The 19894-nt window shown below is 31.3% G+C and overlaps 4 protein-coding genes across 4 annotated transcripts; 1 reads left to right on the plus strand and 3 right to left on the minus strand.

The window, feature by feature from the left end:
- LOC105170716 (60S ribosomal protein L12) lies at positions 1378-2156 on the minus strand. The gene has a single exon (XM_011091603.2). It carries the CDS (start codon positions 2108-2110, stop codon positions 1610-1612), a length of 501 nt encoding a protein of 166 aa, XP_011089905.1. The 5' UTR covers positions 2111-2156; the 3' UTR covers positions 1378-1609.
- LOC105170717 (pentatricopeptide repeat-containing protein ELI1, chloroplastic) lies at positions 3048-6059 on the minus strand. Its single transcript, XM_011091605.2, has 2 exons — positions 5865-6059; positions 3048-5220 (listed from the first exon to the last, which is right to left on the minus strand). Exon 2 carries the CDS (start codon positions 5075-5077, stop codon positions 3203-3205), a length of 1875 nt encoding a protein of 624 aa, XP_011089907.1. The 5' UTR covers positions 5078-5220; positions 5865-6059; the 3' UTR covers positions 3048-3202.
- LOC105170718 lies at positions 8490-9424 on the plus strand. Its single transcript, XM_011091606.2, has one exon. The coding sequence runs from the start codon at positions 8727-8729 to the stop codon at positions 9180-9182; it is 456 nt and encodes a 151-aa protein (XP_011089908.1). The 5' UTR covers positions 8490-8726; the 3' UTR covers positions 9183-9424.
- Positions 10953-12105, minus strand: LOC105170719. Its single transcript, XM_011091607.2, has one exon. The coding sequence runs from the start codon at positions 11570-11572 to the stop codon at positions 11123-11125; it is 450 nt and encodes a 149-aa protein (XP_011089909.1). The 5' UTR covers positions 11573-12105; the 3' UTR covers positions 10953-11122.

The following is a 19894-nucleotide window of genomic DNA, read 5'->3' on the forward strand; positions in this document are numbered from 1 at the left end:
GTGTATCGCTCAAAATAAACAAATGACTAAATTATATCCTGATGCCATGCATCTAAGCAAACAACTTATAATTAATTCAGAGCTTTTTTATCATTAATTTAATTAAAAATAATCCTATCACCATTTTTGCACCAGTAACTCATTTAACGGAAAAGGGGGAGAATAAGAAAGCGTTTGAGCTAATCAATGTACATAAAATTTCATAACCCATTTGTTTTTGTTAAAAAAAATCCTAATGGACACCTTCTAGCTGACAGCTCTACTGGACATCTGTAAGCCGCTAGAGTCTCCGCAAGTTCGAAATGCATATAAACACCTGAAGGGTTTATGTAAAGGCAGCCTAAACTACTCTAAAGGTGCTTAAATGGACCTGTAATGCTTTCTTTTGGTGCTTACAAGCACCACAAAAAACTTTCATGTTCTAAACATGTATATCATTCTTTTAAAGCGAAAAATCTTAAATATACTGGTTAAGGAAAAACAAGATACGAATTTAGAATTGACAGCAAACAGCACCAGTCAATTTCTTAATTAGCGACTAAATACACAATTAGGGAATTGTTTCTTAATCTACCGTATTTGACATTTATTTCGTATGTTTGCTACACTTAGTTATTGTGACATATTTCGGAATCATTTTACACACACACACACACATATATATATATATATATATATTACAAGAAGTAGAAGTAGAAGTATCAGTATATACAAATTTCTCTTAACTAATATCTTACCTTCCACGACATACTCTGCTGCAGTTGTTTCTTACCAGCATTAGACAATTTTTATAATTATTCAGGGCAACACTCAGAAAATTACATTAAGAAACAAAAAAGGCTATCACATAGAATCCTAACATGAATGAAACAAACAAGACAGAGTGACTACCTTCTAAGCCCAAATTGAAATTCAAAATATTAGCATTATTCACAACTAAAATCTAGTTCAGGCTTTTCAGCTATTTAAGCATCAAGAAAAGCACATTCGCAATTGGTATACATTGAGAATAAGATTAATCAATTCAAATTGAAAACTAAGAAGTCTAGCAATAAACTAAAATCAGTAACATGGCCCCTTAATATTTTCCAAGCAAATCATCAACTAAACGAGACAGCAAGCTAGTACATGATGCAATATCAAAATATTTCCAATAAAAATCCTAATCGCCAAGCATCATCATTTCAATCACCAATTCATGGCCCAAAGACCCTAGAGATACCCACAAAAGAAACAAAAAAGAATAGTAAATAAAACCACAAATGTAAAGTCTTTCCCAAAGCCAATTTTAGTGCCAAGTACAAAAGTTTATAACTTAAATAATCAATTAAAATATATGCATATTCACGAAACACAAGCCACATCTGCAAAAAACCATACCGCAAGAAACAAAATAACATTTGGTCCAAAAAAGATCATAACAATCTTCAAACTACATTGTAATATAAAAGTACTAATACCATTAATAGCATATTTCATCGTGATGTTTCCACCTCACATAAAAAAAATGCTCAAAACAGTTCCCTCCTCAAAAACCAGTTGTAAATAAAAGACGATAAATAACAAAAACTATATGAAATTGGGAATTACAAACTCAACCTCCTCCCGCTCAATCTTGGGGAATTTCCACATCGCCATCGGAGATCTCCTGCTGCAAATCCTTGGGATCCTTTCCATCGACAGTGCATCCAACAGAAACGCAAGTGCCTAGAATCTCCTTGACAGTGCCAGCCAAATCCTTGGCCATGGAACGAGGCCTCATCACCTTGGCGATCTCAATGACATCGTCGAGGGAGATATTTCCGTTATGCTTGATGTTCTTGGTCTTCTTGCGGTCACGCTCGGGCTCCTTCAGCGCCTTAATAACTAACGCCGCAGCGGAGGGGACGACAGTTACTTTGGCCTGGCGATTTTGGACCGTCAGCTTGACGGTAACGCGGAGGCCCTTCCAATCCTTAGCGGTTTCCTTGGCAATGTCTTCACCAATTTTTTTAGGTGACAGTCCGAGAGGACCGATTTTCGGGGCCAGGGAGCTGGCCGCTCCGACTTCTCCGCCGGTGACGCGGACGAAGACGTCGACGACCTGTGTAGGATCGAACTTCGGCGGCATTGCTGGTGGTGGCTAGGGTTTTGAGAGTACGAAAGAATGAAAAGGAACAAAAATAGAAGCAAATTTGAGAAATATAAGCTAGGGTTTTGGTGGAGAGGCCCATTTTGGGATTTGGGCCTTTCACTATTGGGCTAATAACATTATGATACCAGAGTTTGTAGGTTGGGTTTAAGTCTTTTAAATTGTCGATACTATTTATTTATTATTAAGGGGAGACTCCTACAATAAGTATTGTAGCATGGACTAAAATGCTCTTTATTTTATTATTTTTCATTGAATTATCATCTCTTTTATTTTAATTATATTAGTCTAATATATTTTAATTAATTAAAAATAATTATAATAATTAAATATATATATTATTCATACATATTCAAAATTAATTTATGTTATCGATTTTGATCAGTTATATTATATTTTTTTATTTATTTAATTAAATAAATACAATAAAAATTTAAAGTATGTATTGAGTTTGCTTCGACTGTCAGTTAAATGTTAAGAGTTTTAAAATAATTAATTTTGATTTGACAAAGTATTTATGTACTAAAATGGCCTCAAATATATTTATATTTTTCACAACATAATCTTCTCTTTAGTCATTAAATTTGTCAATATTTCTCCACGCATGCACATTTACAAATTTAATATTTTAGTAGTTTAGATAAATTATTCATTCTTTTTTGTTCTATTAAATTAAATAAATATGAATAAAGCTTTAAGAGTACACACCGAGCGTGAGGCCGTTACTAATCTAAAGTGAAATGCATTTCCACAAAGTGGATTTGAAATCAAATAGACCATAATGATTTGAGTTATGTAGACCATGACTAAGCACTAATGGAGTCAAAATCAAATTGACCACAACCTAACTAATTGAAAAAATTCAATACAAAATAAAAAAAATAAAGAAAATGCTGAAGTAAGTACAGTTCGAAGATACAGGGAATCCACTATCCGGTATAAGCATTTCATGTTCATAATTATAGTTTAAGTCATAAAAACATATACAAACAAAGTAGAAGCTACAAATGTACAGTTCATGTTGATTCTTAACAAGCAGGCTTGTTAAGCAACAGAAGCTAGGGGCGACGGTCACCAGTAATCACCACAAGAACACAAACCATCAACGCAATGGTGAAACCGGTTGCGGTCTCTCATAACTATTTTTCTTCGCGTAATTCTGGAGATCAGCTTAATAACAGCATGACAATCTGTACACACCCGGAGGTTTTTAACAATCTTGATTGTAGTCCCTGGTTTTGTGCTGATCAGCCCAAATGCAAGGGCCAGCCTTTCACTGTGAACCTCAAGTGTTCGCTTCTTGTCAACCTCTCCAATGTTATGTAAAACTGCCTCCGTCTGTGAAATGTACCCGTGATCGTCAAGCCACCCGTTCATCTTCTCTAGCATCTCATAGATTTCTTTTCTTTTTGGATGCTTCATATCACCTGCGAGAAATTCGTGCACTTCGTTATTCACTTCAACTGAGCTACAGCCAGGCTCCTTCTGCACCCCACTCTGTTTCATCATAGCCCTCATTCTTGCCACCCCATCCCAGTTTCCTGTGGCAGCATATATATTAGAAAGAAGAACATAAGTTCCTGAATTTGCAAGACCACGTCCGACTAAGAATTCCACAATCTTCTCTCCCAATGAGACGTTCTTGTGAAGTGTACACGCACCAAGCAATGTTCCCCATAAAACAGGGTCTGCATCAATGGCTCTGCTCTTAACAAGCTCATATGCTTCTTCGAGTTGTCCAGCTCGACCAAGAAGATTCACTATGCATCCATAATGCTCAACTTTCGGCCGAATGCCATATTCATCTTTCATTGCGTTGAAAAGGGCCCAGCCTTCAGAGACCAATCCGCCATGTGCACAAGCACTCAAAACAGCGATGAATGTTACGTCTGTAGGACGGACACCTAGCCAAGACATTTCCTCAAACAACTTTAAAGCATCTTGGGTAAGTCCATGAATAGCATATCCTCCAATCATAGCATTGTACACAACAACGTCCTTGTCCTCGATCCCATCAAACACCATTCTAGCATTCTCTAAACTTCCACATTTGCTGTACATATCAATCAGAGCTGTGCCCACTTGAGTGTTTATTGAATTCACGCTATACCGAAGGTAAGAATGGATCCATTGGCCTGATTCTAATGCTCCCACCTGACCACATGCAGAAAGAACTGCCAGCATTGTTGCTTCATCAGGCTTCACCCTCGTCTTCAACATTTGCCTAAAGAGAATCAAAGCCTCATTTGGCCTTCCATGTTGAGCATACCCGTCAATGATCACGTTCCAACTCACGACATCCCTCTTTTCCATTCCATCAAACAAAATTCTTGCCTCATCAATATTGCCATTCTTTGCATACCCAGTAATCATTGTTGTCAAGGAAACCAAATTCCTCTCAAGCATTGTGTCAAAAAGCCTTCGAGCTAAAACTATATATCCACCTCTTGCATAAACATCAACAAGTGCAGTTCTAACATAAGTATCTGATTCAAACCCAAACTTATGAGCATGGCAATGGAGGGCTTTACCAACTTCCAATGTGCAAGCTTTCAGGATAGAAGATAATGTAAATGCATTAGGTTCCACATTTTCAATTAGCATTCGCACATAAAAAAGAAGAGCTTGCTCATGGAGACCATTTATTGCATGGCCATGGATTAAGGCAGTGTAAAAGAAAACATTAGGACTCTGAGTACGATTAAAGAGTGTCACAGAATCTTCAACATGTCCTAGTGAAGAATATGAGCGCTGGATCTTGAAATTCAAGACTGGATGGCTTTCCAAGCCATGACGGATAAGGGATGCATGGATTTGCCTGAGATGCTTGATGGTTTTGCTTTTATCTATAAGCAATGCAAGTTTATCAGGTTGTGGTCGCTGGTTCTCTGTGGTGTTTGCAGTGAACTGAGTTGGCAGTGCCACAACAGGAGAAAATGAGGACATAACTTCATATACCAATTCAGAAGTTATGATCCTAATAAGGCTAAATAATAGAAAATCATCTGGCACATGATTCAATGCTTAAGATGCTCTGGAGAACCAAATTGTATCATCATCCAGTATGCAAGTAATGTTTGGTTTAATACCTATAAGCACCAGGAATGAAACAGAAGTTAGAAATTGAAAATCCATATAGAAATTAAAACATAAAAGGTCATATAAAATAACTGCAACTCTAAAGACTTAATAGAGTATTAGGATAATAGATAAAGTCATGTAACTAGAATATAAATATACAAATCTCAAGTTACTAAGCAATAAAATAGAAGCTCCTAATTACCCATTCAATTCATAATATGTAGCAACACTGACGGAAGTACAGACAACAGAGTGCAGCATTCTACCTCTCTCTCTCTCTCACACACACACACACACACTGCAGCATCCAATAGGCTCAACCATATTGAAATGTTCAGTATTGTTCTATGTGTATATTCCTTTGGTGTCTAAGGTTCGTATGCCCCCCCTCCGTGTACCTATTCCATGTTTGCAATGCCAATCTTCTCACCAAACAGAAACAATATTCGACCAAACTCGAAATAAACTCGCCGTTTCCAATTCAATCATTAAATCGACCAAAACGCAAGCGATAAAGGTAAAAGTCGAACTAAATAAAGTCTAAATAACAATCTTAATCTTCAATAAAAAAAAAAAAAACAAAATCAAATTGAACAAAGTCGGGGTACGATTTCAGAACTCAAATTGTTGAAGAAGGAATTGGTTACAGTACCTGAGATATGTCGGTCGAAATCTCACAGAAAAGTGGAGAATCCTATGTCTGTGCTTGTAGAAATTTGCAGTAGACAAACAGGGTTTATATGTACGAGTGTGTGTGTAGTTTTTAATTTTCAACTCTTATAAGAATGAAAGAGAAAGAGAAAGAGAGAGAGAGAGAGAGAGAGAGAGGTGGATTGTGGTTTATATGTAATGCTCGCATTTGCTGTCGTCTGGCTTCAGGTTTTCATATTAAGAGTTTTTTTCTAACAATTTTACATTTTAAGTTTAATAAAAAAAATTTAATTGGAAAAAATATCTTTTAATTATAATCAAATAATCTATAATTAGTGAATTAAATAGTTTGAATTTTATTATATTTTACAGACTCAAAGTTAAGTAATAAACGAGTACAAAAAATACACACAAAAAAATTCATTAAAAAATTTTATTAATTTAGTAATAAAATTAAGTTATTAACTAAGGTAAAGCACACTTTGCCCCTCTGAGCTATGGTTGAGTAACTAAATAATTTTTTGAATATATTTTCTTTTAAAAATATTTATATTTCTAAAAATATTTAATTTTTGGTTAAGCATATATATTTGTCTATCTCTTTTAAACAGCATATATGAATTACTGGTTATATTATACCTTTTTATTTATTAACAGTTCCTCAAACAGTTATAAAATGTGAATTGCTTTTTGCAACAAATCAACTAACTTAAACTTTAAACTCGACATGATTGGTGATAAATAAATGATGTTCATATTAACACAGTTTGTCAACTAACTTTAAATTTTATGGAATTGAACCTAAAATAAATAGTAGGCAAATTTCATTTTTCATCCTGCAACTATAGAGTTGTTCTACTTTGATCTTTTATCTTTTTAAAAACATATTTAATCTTGTAATTTTTATACTTTTGACACATTTACTTTTATAATTATATGGACATCTAATTTAGTCTTGTATATATGTGTTCTGGTAAAACACATTTGGTCCTGTATGTTTTTCAAATGTGATACTTTTAGTCCTTTAGTGTCAGTGACAATATTTTTTATTGGATAAAAAATGTGTGCGTTCACGCAATATTTACTTAATGTTTTTCAACACAACCAGATGAATTAATTCCTCAAATAAAAACACATCAAATAATTTCCTGAAATCTTCAATCTTAAACCAACGATTTCATAATCTTTTCGAATCAAACATTTAAAGAATTCTCAAATATTTTGAAAAGCTTACCGATTAGCAAGGAGAGAAATAGGAGATATTTGGGTGAATTAGGGTTTGAGAGTACAAGAGGAAATCTGGAATTTTGGGTATGGAATTTTGAGAATATGTGTTTTTTTCTTGTAGAAAATAAAGTTTTTATTTCCATCAGTTTGCGTGTAAGGTTCACTAAGTTTTTTCGACCATTGTTTTTCCTTTCCTGCCAAAAAAAGGACCAAAAGTAGGGTTAATTATTTTTTTGTTACCAAAAAAATAAAAAAATTATATTAATATAATTTTTTAAATACTATAATATTATTATTACGAGTCGCACTTTTTAACAGCAACTCGATTAAAAAAATTTGTTTTTAAAAAAAGCCAAGTCGCGATTCAAAATCGCAACTTGGTGTCGTGATTTGTAATATCACGACTTAGTATATTTTTATTTTTTTTAATTTTGTTTAATTATTTTTTTTATAAATTAATTATATATAATTAATTAACCCACCAAAGTATCATCTTTGAAAAATAAGAGTAAATGTGTTTTATTGAAATACAATCAGGACTAAAATTGATGATTAATAATAATAAGAGTAAATATAAATGTGTTTTATTGAAATACAATCAGGACTAAAATTGATGATTAATAATTATAAAAGTAAATGTGTCAAAAACATAAAACCTGACCAAATGTATGTTTTAAACAAGATGAAGGACCAAAAGTGTAATATCCCTATATTTAAAGGATGAATAGTCAAATTTCATCATATTTAATAGAGATAATTATACTCTCATCTCCTAAACTTTATGTGGTTTAAAAAATTATATCTAGCATCCCTGATATTTGCTTTTGTCTAATAAATTAGTTAATCAAAATTCATCGAATTTTGTTGATATTACAAAAAAATAAAAAAAACTATATTTACTCCGATTAACTTATTGCAGGTTAAAATAAATCTTTTTATAATCAAATTATCTTTATACATCTTCACGCGTTAAAGCATATGAAGAGGTTTATCTTCATTGTTATACGAATAGTTTAGTTCCAAAAAAAAAAATTTGACCTTCAATAAGTTAGAAATAAGTTAATTGAGAATATATGTAAATTTCTATTCAGTTATTCTGTTAATATCAACAAATTTGATAAAACAAATGAAGTAACTAATTTATTAGTCAGAAACAAATTGAAAAATTATTAAATATAATTTTTTAAATTATAAAAAATTTATATGTAATTATACTAAACCTTATGCAAGAACAGTTTAATTATGTCTAAATAATATTGTTGTATGAGTTGTACTTGTCAATAGTTTTACAGCAGGGTAATTAGTTAGTCCATGAGCGAAGTGGATAAAGTAAAAGTTGCGTGGCATCTTAGACGCTTTTTGCGGGGGACAGAAAACGTACATATCCTGTGTTTGATCAAATCGCGCTTGCAGAGAGAGAAAGGGGGAGATGACAGTTGAGACGACTGATGAGAGAGAGAGCGCGTTATCCATTCCGTCCCTTTATAAAAGCAGTTGAAAACCCCCTGCTTTTGAAGTATCATATTAACAAATCAGATTCCCATTTCATACAAACTCTATTTCATAATTCATACAAAGCAATTGACTGGGCTGCAAATCAAATCCTCAAAAATCAGCATCGGTTGATCGTATACACATGCATATGGCGGCACCGAGAAGCTACTTGGGCAGATCAAACTACAGATTCCTTTCGATCGACCATGGCCTCAGCAACGATTCGATTATCTTCGAGCTCGACGAGTCTGAGGTCTGGAACTCGGGGGCGCTCTCGCCGTCGCCGGAGATTCGGAAGTCGAGTTGTAGAATACACAGGAAACGGTCGGCGGCTGCGAGGGCGGCGTCCCTGCCGGTAAACGTGCCGGATTGGCCGAAGATATTGAAGGAGGAGTACAGGGAGAACAGGAGCAGGGAGGGCGATGATTACGAGGAGGAAGCAGAGGAAAATGAGAATCGGATTCCACCGCACGAGTTTTTGGCGAGGACTAGGATGGCGTCGTTGTCGGTGCAGGATGGGAGAGGGAGGACCCTCAAGGGGAGAGATCTGAGAAGGGTTAGAAATGCAATTTGGCAAAGAATTGGGTTTCAGGATTGATTGATTCATTCTCACTTTTTTTTTTGTTTTAATTTAATGAAAAGTGAGATTTTTCTTTTTCATTTTCCCACTCTCTCTTTTTTTCCCCTCGAAGATGTTGTAGCTTTAATTTTTTTTTTCCTTTTCAATTTGACTTTTCTCATTTTGAGAAGTGCTTTATTGACTATGTCTGATTGTGAAGAGAGGACGTTTGTAACTTTGGTAGGCATTCAATTCAAATTTTGATAGGACAAAATTGAAAAGTATGTGTTAGGTTTACCGAATTTTCTTTATTCATTTTTTGCTTTTCCAAAAAAATAATAATAATAATAAATAAATTACAGTAACATCCCCTAGTGTTAGGCTTAATTATACAAACACCACTGTTCATTACAAAATTGCAATTTACAAGTACACTTCTTAAAGTGGTAGTGACAATTACATACAATACTATTTAGGGCAGAATTTTACAAATTAAGCTTAATCACGAACGTATTAACGCAATAAAAAAATTGACAAAGTATGATTAACCAAAAATTCAACATTTTTAGGAAAAAAATAATATATATATATATATATATGTGGGTGTTTTTTTTATATAGTTTCCAAAGAAAATATATTTAAGAAACGAATACGTGATTATTTATTTTTATTGAAATATTTACATTCATTAAATAATTAATAACTTAAGTTTAAAATTATATTAATGTTGTATAGTTTCATTTAATATTTTTATACTGAATTTACGCGAGAAAGCTGCTGAGTGGACTGGACTTCTAGAAGCAGCAGTGGGGTCAGCAGATTAAAATGACAAGGTCAGATTCACTTGCGATCTTATTTGGGAATTGGTTTTGTTACTTGACTTAGTACGCCCACCAATTGAGAACCTCTGAATACCAATATAATCAAGGAATAATTATATACTGAGTTTTCGAAATTTGTTGTAATTATATTTATTTATTTTTTTATTTTAAAAAGTGCATCTAATACTGTTAAAATTTATTTTTATCTAACAAATAGTTCTTTCATTAGCCAAAATTCATTAAATTTATTGATACCAACAAAAAAATTGAATGAAAATCAATATTTACCCTCTATTGATTTATTATTTTGGCTAATTGCACATCAAACAGTCATTTTTATTAAAATACTTTTATAATTGTGAAGATATATATGCCCACATACAATAATGTTAAGATGTATAAGGATGATTTGATTATAAAAAATTCATTTAACCTGCAGTAAATCAGTAATAAGTCAAACTACAGGGGATCTTACATGTAATCACACTAAACCTAATGAGAGAGGCGTGTAATTATCCCTATAAACAAAATAAATCTTAACTACGGTGCACGACAATTATTAATTAGTTGTTATTTCCATGAGCGATGTCAAAACATTAACGATAACTAAAAATCATGTAAAATATTTCATCATAGTTAAAACCATCATGATAACTGCTGATTAAGCATGCTTACAACTTATGTTTCTTCATTGATTTTGTTTAGGTGTAGCATGTTGCTAGTATTGATTTTAAGAAATAACTAGACTCATTTAATTCGCCAATAATATTTTGTTATAAGTTATATGTGCTAAATTAGTCTTCTTTTTTTAGGTTTAAAAAGAGAAAAATTCAAATAAAAATCAAAACGCATCATATTCAATCTATAATGAATTTAAATATGCGGAATCAAGTACAAATAAATACATAAAAAATAAAATAATCAAACACAGAATAAATAATGTAAATTCAGTAAACTGATACATCTTTTAAATTCCCTCACCTCAAAATTAGAATTGAATCTAAATTCTCTCCTCACAATCAATCACTCATTGTAAAACAAAGGGCTTCTCAAAATGAGAAAAGCAAGAACAAATTATAGCTACAGTATCTTTAAAAGGAAAAAAAAAAAGAAAAAAGAAAGAGAGAGAGAGAGAGAAGCGGAAAATAAAAAACAAAATCAATCTTGAAACCCAATTCTTTGCCAAATTGCATTTCGTACCCTTCTCAGTTCTCTCCCGTTGAGGTTCCTCCCTCTCCCTTGGTGCACCGAGGAGGCGGCGATCCTCGCCCTCGCCAGAAACTCGTGCGGCGGAACTCGATTCCCATGTTCCTCGGCTTCCTCGTCGTAATCATCGCCATCGAGGTCCCTCCGCCGACTCTCCCTGTACTCTTCCTTCAATATCTTCGACCAATCCGGCACGTTTACCGGCAGCGACGCCGCCGACCGTTTTCTGTATACTCTAGAACTCGACTTCCGTAACTCGGGCGACGGAGAGAGAGCCCCCGAGTTCCAGACGTCGGACTCTTCCAGCTCGAAGATAATCGAATCGTTGGAGAGGCCATGGTCAATGGGAAGGAATCTGTAGTTTGATCTGCCCAAGTAGCTTCTGGGTGCCGCCATATGCATGTATACACGATCTGTCAACTATGCAGCCCACCAGTTTTGTATTCCTTGGAAATTATCTGTTCTGTTAATGATGAAGATAGATGATAACGAGAGGGGTTCTTATATGAACTGCTTTAATAAAGGGTCCGAACGTCAGAACTGCTTTGATCTCTCTCTCTCTCTTGAATCTCCTCAACTGCCATCTCCCTCTCTCTCTCTCCAAATACGATTTAATCATAGGGACAGTTGTACGATTCCCTTCCCCGCAAAAATCGTGAAAGATTCCACGCAACTTCTACTTTTATCCATTTCCTCATGGATTCGTTAACTAATTGTTGTGCCTTAAATTGTCGACAAGTACAAGTGGTTGTCACCAATTCATTTGGCAAAGATTGAAACCCATCATTTCATAAATTATGAGTTCAAATCTATTCAATTGACCAAGTACAAGTGACCACCCCTAACTCACTTGGTGAAACTGAAATTCATAATCTTAGATGTCATGGTTCGAACCCCATCAAGTGCGTGGGATATTATTTATTTTATATCAAGAGTTGGTCTACTGCATAATAGAAATTGTTGTTTACTGTAATAATTTATTTAGCATGATATAATTATAGTAATAGTCTTTGTTAGATATTGATATTGACATAAATGATTGTATTTGTAATCAATTTATTTTAAATAATAATAATTCTTCGCTTTTACCTCAAAGAAAAAAAAGTACAAATGATCGCCTGTCTCTCTTCAACTCCACATTGCATACCACCTATTATATATACTGCCTAACCAAACATACTTGTTGACGTTTGTGTAGTTTAAATAAAAAAAAATTTACAATTTATCCCCCAGTGGCCTATGAAATATATTTTTTTTTTAAAAAAAAGAATAGCAAAAAACTTTTTTATATTTTTTAAAATAGAGACAAAAATTTATTGACACCTAAGTTGTCTTACACGCGTCCTTTATGCAATTTCTCATGATTTTCTAGCTATCAAATTAATTTTAAACCTTAATTTATCGACTGTTCAATTTTGTTTGCCATAGGTCTACGGTTGAAATTTTATTTGATTGAAATCAACAGTTCTTCAACTATCTATATTTAGTATAATCAAAGGTTGAAATTTAAATCAAAATGAATGGTTAGATTTCACCAAATTTGAATTGAAGGTCTAGATTTGACACCATAATTAATGATTTAGATTTTATAATTTTTACTATTATTTTTTAAAGAGAAAATTATCGAAAATAAATGGCTAAACTCCGTTTTAACCATGTATTTCCCCCAAATAGCTAAAAAAAAAAATTGTGTCTAAAAATTGACAAACCCTTCCTATTTTTTAAAAACAAATTCCTCTTTTATCAGAAACTAACGAAAAATAGAGAACATTTGTTTGAAGTGCGATTTGGCATGACTTTTAGTGTTGTTTTGATCTTTTTTTAGTCTGTAATCGACTAAAATACCCTTGTAATTACTGTGTATAAATGACCATGATCAAATTCAATTTTTCTAATCTTATTTTTGTTTTTATGAATGAACCATGATCAAATATATTTATTTAAATATCTAAATACTAAAACATATGTAAATTTTTTAAAAAAATTATAATTTAATATTATTTTTCAATTAATGGAGAGGGGTACTTGAACTCCATTTAAAAAATTACTTTAGGGGTTAAACCTTAATAAATGATATATATAGACTAAGGTTGAATACATTTTACAAACTTTAAAACTATACATGAGGCCTGTTTTGGTCTCTAAACTAATTAAATATAACACTTACCCACTAATTAATTGTTCGGACAAAATTACTTTCATGCCATATATATTTATATAATTTATAATATACTTTTAGTATTTTTCATCTTAAATCATTATGGAATAATTTCTTTACTAAAATAAATAGTTTTAATTATTAATATAGAAAAGTAATTAATAACTCAACATTTTTTAATTCTGTGTGTTGATTTCAAGAGATATTCTAAAAGTTAATGAAAGTGTGCGCCTCGCAACCGTCTCTCTTGCTGGGATGCTGAGACTCACTATCCCAACAACAATCAGGATATCGATATATTAAAATAAAATTTTATATTATTTTTAATTCCCTCATGACATATATATTTATATGATTAATAACATTTCGCCTTTTTCTTATCGTAACTAAAATTTAAAAAAAAAATGGTTATAACATTGACTGCGTAGAATTTCTTTTAGTTGGAAACTACTTTAGATCCCATCACCCCACCCCCCATCGGGTATATATAGTGGAAGTTTTAAAGTAGTGTGACAAGAATCAAAATACTGATCAAGAAAATACATATATAGTTTGAAGATCGAATACCTAGGAGATGTCTTGCATGTCGTCTTCAGCTCTTAACATGATGGGCAACATGAACGCTGTCGTCCAAGAAGAATATCCTGCATTGTCAATCATGAACTGCTTGCCCGTCGGCTACCGCTTTCAGCCCACCGATACTGAACTCATCCTTCATTACTTGAAGAGGAAAGTGAACAATCAACCGCTGCCCTGCACCCTCATTCATACTGTTGATGTGTATGAGTTCAGACCAGAAGATCTATGTGGTACGTACCTACATAAATAATTAAAACTTGTAAACTGTTGGATCAATGATATTTTCGTTTCTTGATCCTTTTTGTAATGTATCTCATTCATATGTACATGTAGTGAAATTAAATAATTATACAAGATAAATACGTGGTTTCTTGATATCAAGATTATGAACAAGTTTATGCAAAACAATCACTTTTGTTAATTCTTGGTATATCAAAATAGTACGTTCGTACGTACTATGTAATTTGTTGTTTCTTGAATTGATCTTAAAACACAGAATTCTTAATTTGTTTGATGTGGATCTGATGGGACAGATATGTTGGGAGAAAATGAACGGTACTTGTTTTGTCCTCGAAAGAGAAGGAGCAGCAGCGGCACGAGAGCAAATAGGACGACTCCATATGGCTATTGGAAGGCCACTATCGGTGACAGGGCCATAAGACACAATGGTAAAGAAGTTGCATATCGAAAGACACTGGTGTATTACATGAATGGCGAATCTTCCAACACTACTTCCCGGAAGACCGATTGGATTATGCACGAATATAGGCTGAAAAATCATTCCGATGCACCAGACAGGGTTTGTATTCTTTTTCTTTTTCTTCAATTTGTGTGCATGCAAAATATGTTGGTTCGAGGATGAAATTAAATAAGAATTTACGTAGGATTTGATTACCTTTAGCTTAATTAATATATTAATGTTATTGTTATATACTTGTGCAGTTGTGGGATGATATTGTCCTCTGCAGAATCCACAACCATAAAAGCAAGAAATACAGATCGAACCATGAAGATGGAGCAACAAACGAAAGTGACCAGTGGAACCAACCAAATCCAATTCAAGCAATAGAGGACGAGGACGTGGACGTGAACCATCAGCAGCAGCAGCAGACATTGTCAGCTTCTTTTGAAGACAGTTGTCATTCGACAAAGCAAGGTTGCTCTGATCAGTGCAAGTCGTCCTCTAACGATTTGTTCGATGGTTTTAATGAGCTCATGGATAAAGGCATGGAATTCTTGGATGAGGTGATGAGCATGGATTTTTTAATATCACAAAAAGTGTATGTTTACATTGGACAAAAGGACTGTATATTTTCAATTGAAATCGGGGTTCTACAATCTACATGTCGCGCTTTTCTTTCCTTCAACTAATACTTACATAAACCAGTGTGTGTATTTGATTTTTGTAAATGTTTAATTTTCTAAATGCGATCTACCTCTTTAATCTTTGTGATATATTACATTTGATGGGGTGCTAAAATTCAATATCAAGTGAAAAGCAGTCATTTTAAAAAATAAAAATAAAAAAAATGTTAATATTTCCAGAGAAACCAACTTACTATATATTATTACAATATTTAGTATATAATAAATTCATATTTTTAAAATAATTTAAAAAATTAAAGTAAACAAAAAAAATAATATGCTATCATTAAAATTAGATTAAATATATATATTCATATGACTCAAACTCACAGCTTTCGAAAAAAGCAACTATTTTAATTCATGAAATTCAACGTAATTGTAAAATAAAGTAGTAGAAATAAAGGGGGAAATCCAAACAAAAATGCTGAATCCCAATCATAAAATGAAGCCCAAACTCAACCGTTGCTAAAGCCCAAGATATTAGCCCATCTCCCCTCAAATTTTATAAGAAATTTGTTAATTACGCTTAGACCCTCTCTGAAAATATCAAATCTAACACCTCAAAGAAAATTTAAAATTCCTCTATAAAAAGTTGAATGAGGGGTAAAAATAAAAAATTTATGTCATTTTTTTTTATTGAGGTCAGTATTTTTCGTTCAATTGTTAATAGAAGAAGTGTAGTTATAAACACACGGGGTACAAGTATAATTTTTTTAAAAAATATATATAATTTGATATTTTTAAATGAAATGACCTTAAAAAATAATTTAATATGAATGATTACTAGTCCTCGTAACTTATGAGTAAAATGTATTTAGTGTTGTAATTATAGCAAGTGGTAAAAAAATCACTTATTTGTCAAAGCATTAAGAAGCCAAAGCAATTTTTCTCTTTTGAAGTAAAAAAAGAATAACAATATCGGTTATATTTAATTAATCATTTAATACACCTAATATACATCATACCATGAATTTAATTAATTCACATTATCAATACCAAATACGGTTATATTTTAAAATCTCAACCGCACATAATTTTTTGTCCAAAGTCATAATTACGTGAAATAAACTGGAGTTCAAATAGGATTCCCTTTCAACTTTATCACTTGTGTCCTTTTCTCATATTCCTAGGTGAAATTGGACACACACATGACTTGAATTTTTCAAAAAATTAAAAAATAAAAACTCCTATTTAAAAATATATTTTCCCCCATAGTAATCATCATTATTTTATGGGAGAAAGAGAAAGTAAATATTATATGGAATTGGATTTATCAAAAATTTATGTTATGAAATATTTCAAATGTTATAAAATATTTATAAACTCTTTAAAAAAAAATAAGTAAACAGATTGGATAATTTTTTATTTAATTAAATCACCTATAAGAACTGCAATTACTAATATTTTATAAATTATACATAAAAGCTTCATTATCAAAATAATACTTTACATCTTATAAATTATATAAAATTAAGTATGATTTTTTTTTTAAAAAAAAAAAATCTCAAACAATTTGTGTTAAAATACCATAAACAATTGTTTTGTTACAACTTGATTTAATATTTAGAGGGGCAATTTAGGGAAATCGAAAGTCAAAGTTGATTAAATGCGGAGACCATTAAAGCTGTTCCCCACTAACATTTATATGGTGTAAATTTGACTACTGGGACGATGCATTTACATTCCTACCCCTCCCAGAAAAATAAAATTAAACAAGGTATGAACGAAATCACCCAGCTTTATTTATTTATTTATTTTTTAAATGTGTAAATGGAAAACCAACCTCGAAGATCAAAGATTCTGTGATCTATCTATACATATACATACACATACACTGCTCATCATCATCACTCCACCACTACTACTACCAAAAACTAAAAAACATCAAAATAAAAGAAAAAGCTCTCATAAATTTGGATTTTTTATGTCTTGAAAAAGACCCCCATCTTTCATCAATATCTTATTGGAATAATTACATCATACTTTTTCTTTTCGTATTTGGTATAATTATACATATTTTTTTGTAATTTAAAATATTACATCTGGTACTCCTGATATTTTATAATATAATTGCAATTTAAGAAACTTAAAAAATGTTAATTGCAATTTTATAATAATATAATTAAAATTAAAATATATATATATTTAATCATTTTTAAAAATAAGTTAAGAACTCTTTAAAATTTCTAAAATAGCATATAAATTTTTAATATCTTTTTTTTTAAAAAAAAATTATAAGCTCTTTTTATAACAATCATTTAAATATCTTATAACATATTAATAATTTCCAAAATATCCCTACATATTACCTAAGTGGCTCCTAAAATTGAGCAATCCTAAAAGATCACATCATCTGAGATGCATAATACCTAATAACATAGACTCTACGCATTTTTGGGTTCATTTTATGAATATTTTTAAAGATATTATTTAATTTGAATTCCCCATATAACTTTTTTTATGAATCTCAAGATGTATGTTTTCACAGCATCATCATCATGCATCAATAGGATTTATAATGCATAATCATGATGTCCCAAACCAACCTTGAATTTACTAATATACCCCTTGTCCTAAGTTTTCTTTTAATTTTTTTATACATACGCGTTCATCACTGCTCATGCACACTGTTTTACTGAATTTTGACTCATGACCATTGATTTGTCCCTTAAGGAATCCCTTGGCTTGAGTTTGTAGGTTTGTTTATTCCCACTAAAACCACTATTCTGTAAGTCGATTCAGTTTAACTATTCATCAGGAGACGAATAAATGAGCGGAGAGAGCAGATGAGCAAAAGTCAGTTGTGATGGCAACAATGGCAATCTGCAAAGTCATAATTGAGAGCGTTGACTTGTAATCAATCGTGGGGCTTAGATTCGTCCACCCCATCCTTTTATTTATTAATTTTACCCTAAAGTTTTAATGTACATGCAAAGTAATACATCATTTTATTTAATTACTTATGTTATAATAAATTTTAATTTGAAATTTGAATTGATTTTCAAAATTAATATAAATTAATATTTACAATAAAAAATTATAAAAACCCATTCCTTTGGCGAGAACATAATCTGATACAGAATTTAATTGGTGTAGGGCGGCATTTTTACCCCCATCATATTATATACAAGAATAATTATGAGGGCATGCAATTATTTGATTTTAATCATTTATTAAAAATACTAAATTATTTGTAGCAAACAATGACCTATATAAATGTGATGGTTTTGACTTCTGGAAACAAACCAAGAAGATTCAAAGTTGAAACATTTATATTCAATTTTATTTTATTTTTTATCCCACGCACACCTAAGGTCAAACTTAATGTTTTTATTCCGAAATTCATCTTGATAAGTGGGATACAATGTGGAGCAATGATCCATGGGTATGGAGAGATGTGGCTATGGTACGACATGGATATCGCGATACCAAAATTTTTAAAAAATTAAAATATGATATGGTACTGATATAAAAATATATAATATATTTTTTTTTATTTCTATTATCAAACTCTTATGAAATTATAATATACAATATAAAAAATGTCTTGATATATAAAATATAAAATAAGTATATATATATGTATGACATCTAAATTCTTAACCAAAATACATGGTTTTAAAAATATACATAATCAATTTATTTTAAAAAGTATGCAGTAAAAATTTTATAATCATCCAAATTAGTTAAATCATCATGACCGTCTCTTGATTTTTTAGTAATTTCATCTTAAAATTTTTAGTTTGGGAGAAGTCAAAAACTGTTTAAAATTACATTTAAAAAAAAAATCGAAATGTATCCAAAACGTGTAATAGGTGTGTCCAACACCATATTATTTTTTTATTTTATTTTTGAATATGCTGATGTCTTGTCTGACGAGGTGTGTTTGAGTCGTATCTGTGCTCGATATTGCACCAAATAATTTTTTGAAATTTTATAAATGTAAAATAATGCTCAGCGATTATATAATAAATTATAATAGAAATAGCTTGAATGGATAATAAGTTGAAACATAAGTGTAATGTGATTAAAAGTTACAAACTATAACTTGTATAGAAATGTCGCTTTAATGAAATTTAACCCTCGTACTGATTATTACAAAACGATCAAAACAATATCAAATTTGTGTTTGCCCTCCTACCACGGATCAATCTGCCAATCATTCCGCTCAACAGCCACAATATATATATATATATATATTCTTTTCTAGATTATATTATTACGACATTCATGTATATAATAATTCGAATAATTATATTTACACCCACTTATTTATGACATGTTTACTTCTTTTGTATAATTTTAGAAACTAATTTATAACATGCAAAAAGTATGAATAGTATGTGTATTGATGATGGTGATATTTTCGGGAGTTTAATAGTGATGTGGTCGAGGTTTTTTTTATAACGGATAAAATTACTCATTTACCCTTACAAATTAATATTTTTTATTAATGCACATCAAATAGGGATAATTTATATAATATAGTATTGATGTTTTTTAGTAGATATGCTTGCAATTATTAAAAAAAATGAATAATTTATATAAATAAACGGTAAGTCAAGAAATATAAATGTAATTATTTTAAAATAATTTTTGTGGGTATTTATAATATTTTGTAC

Source organism: Sesamum indicum, linkage group LG9, assembly GCF_000512975.1.
Source record: "Sesamum indicum cultivar Zhongzhi No. 13 linkage group LG9, S_indicum_v1.0, whole genome shotgun sequence".
Classification (NCBI taxonomy): domain Eukaryota; kingdom Viridiplantae; phylum Streptophyta; class Magnoliopsida; order Lamiales; family Pedaliaceae; genus Sesamum; species Sesamum indicum.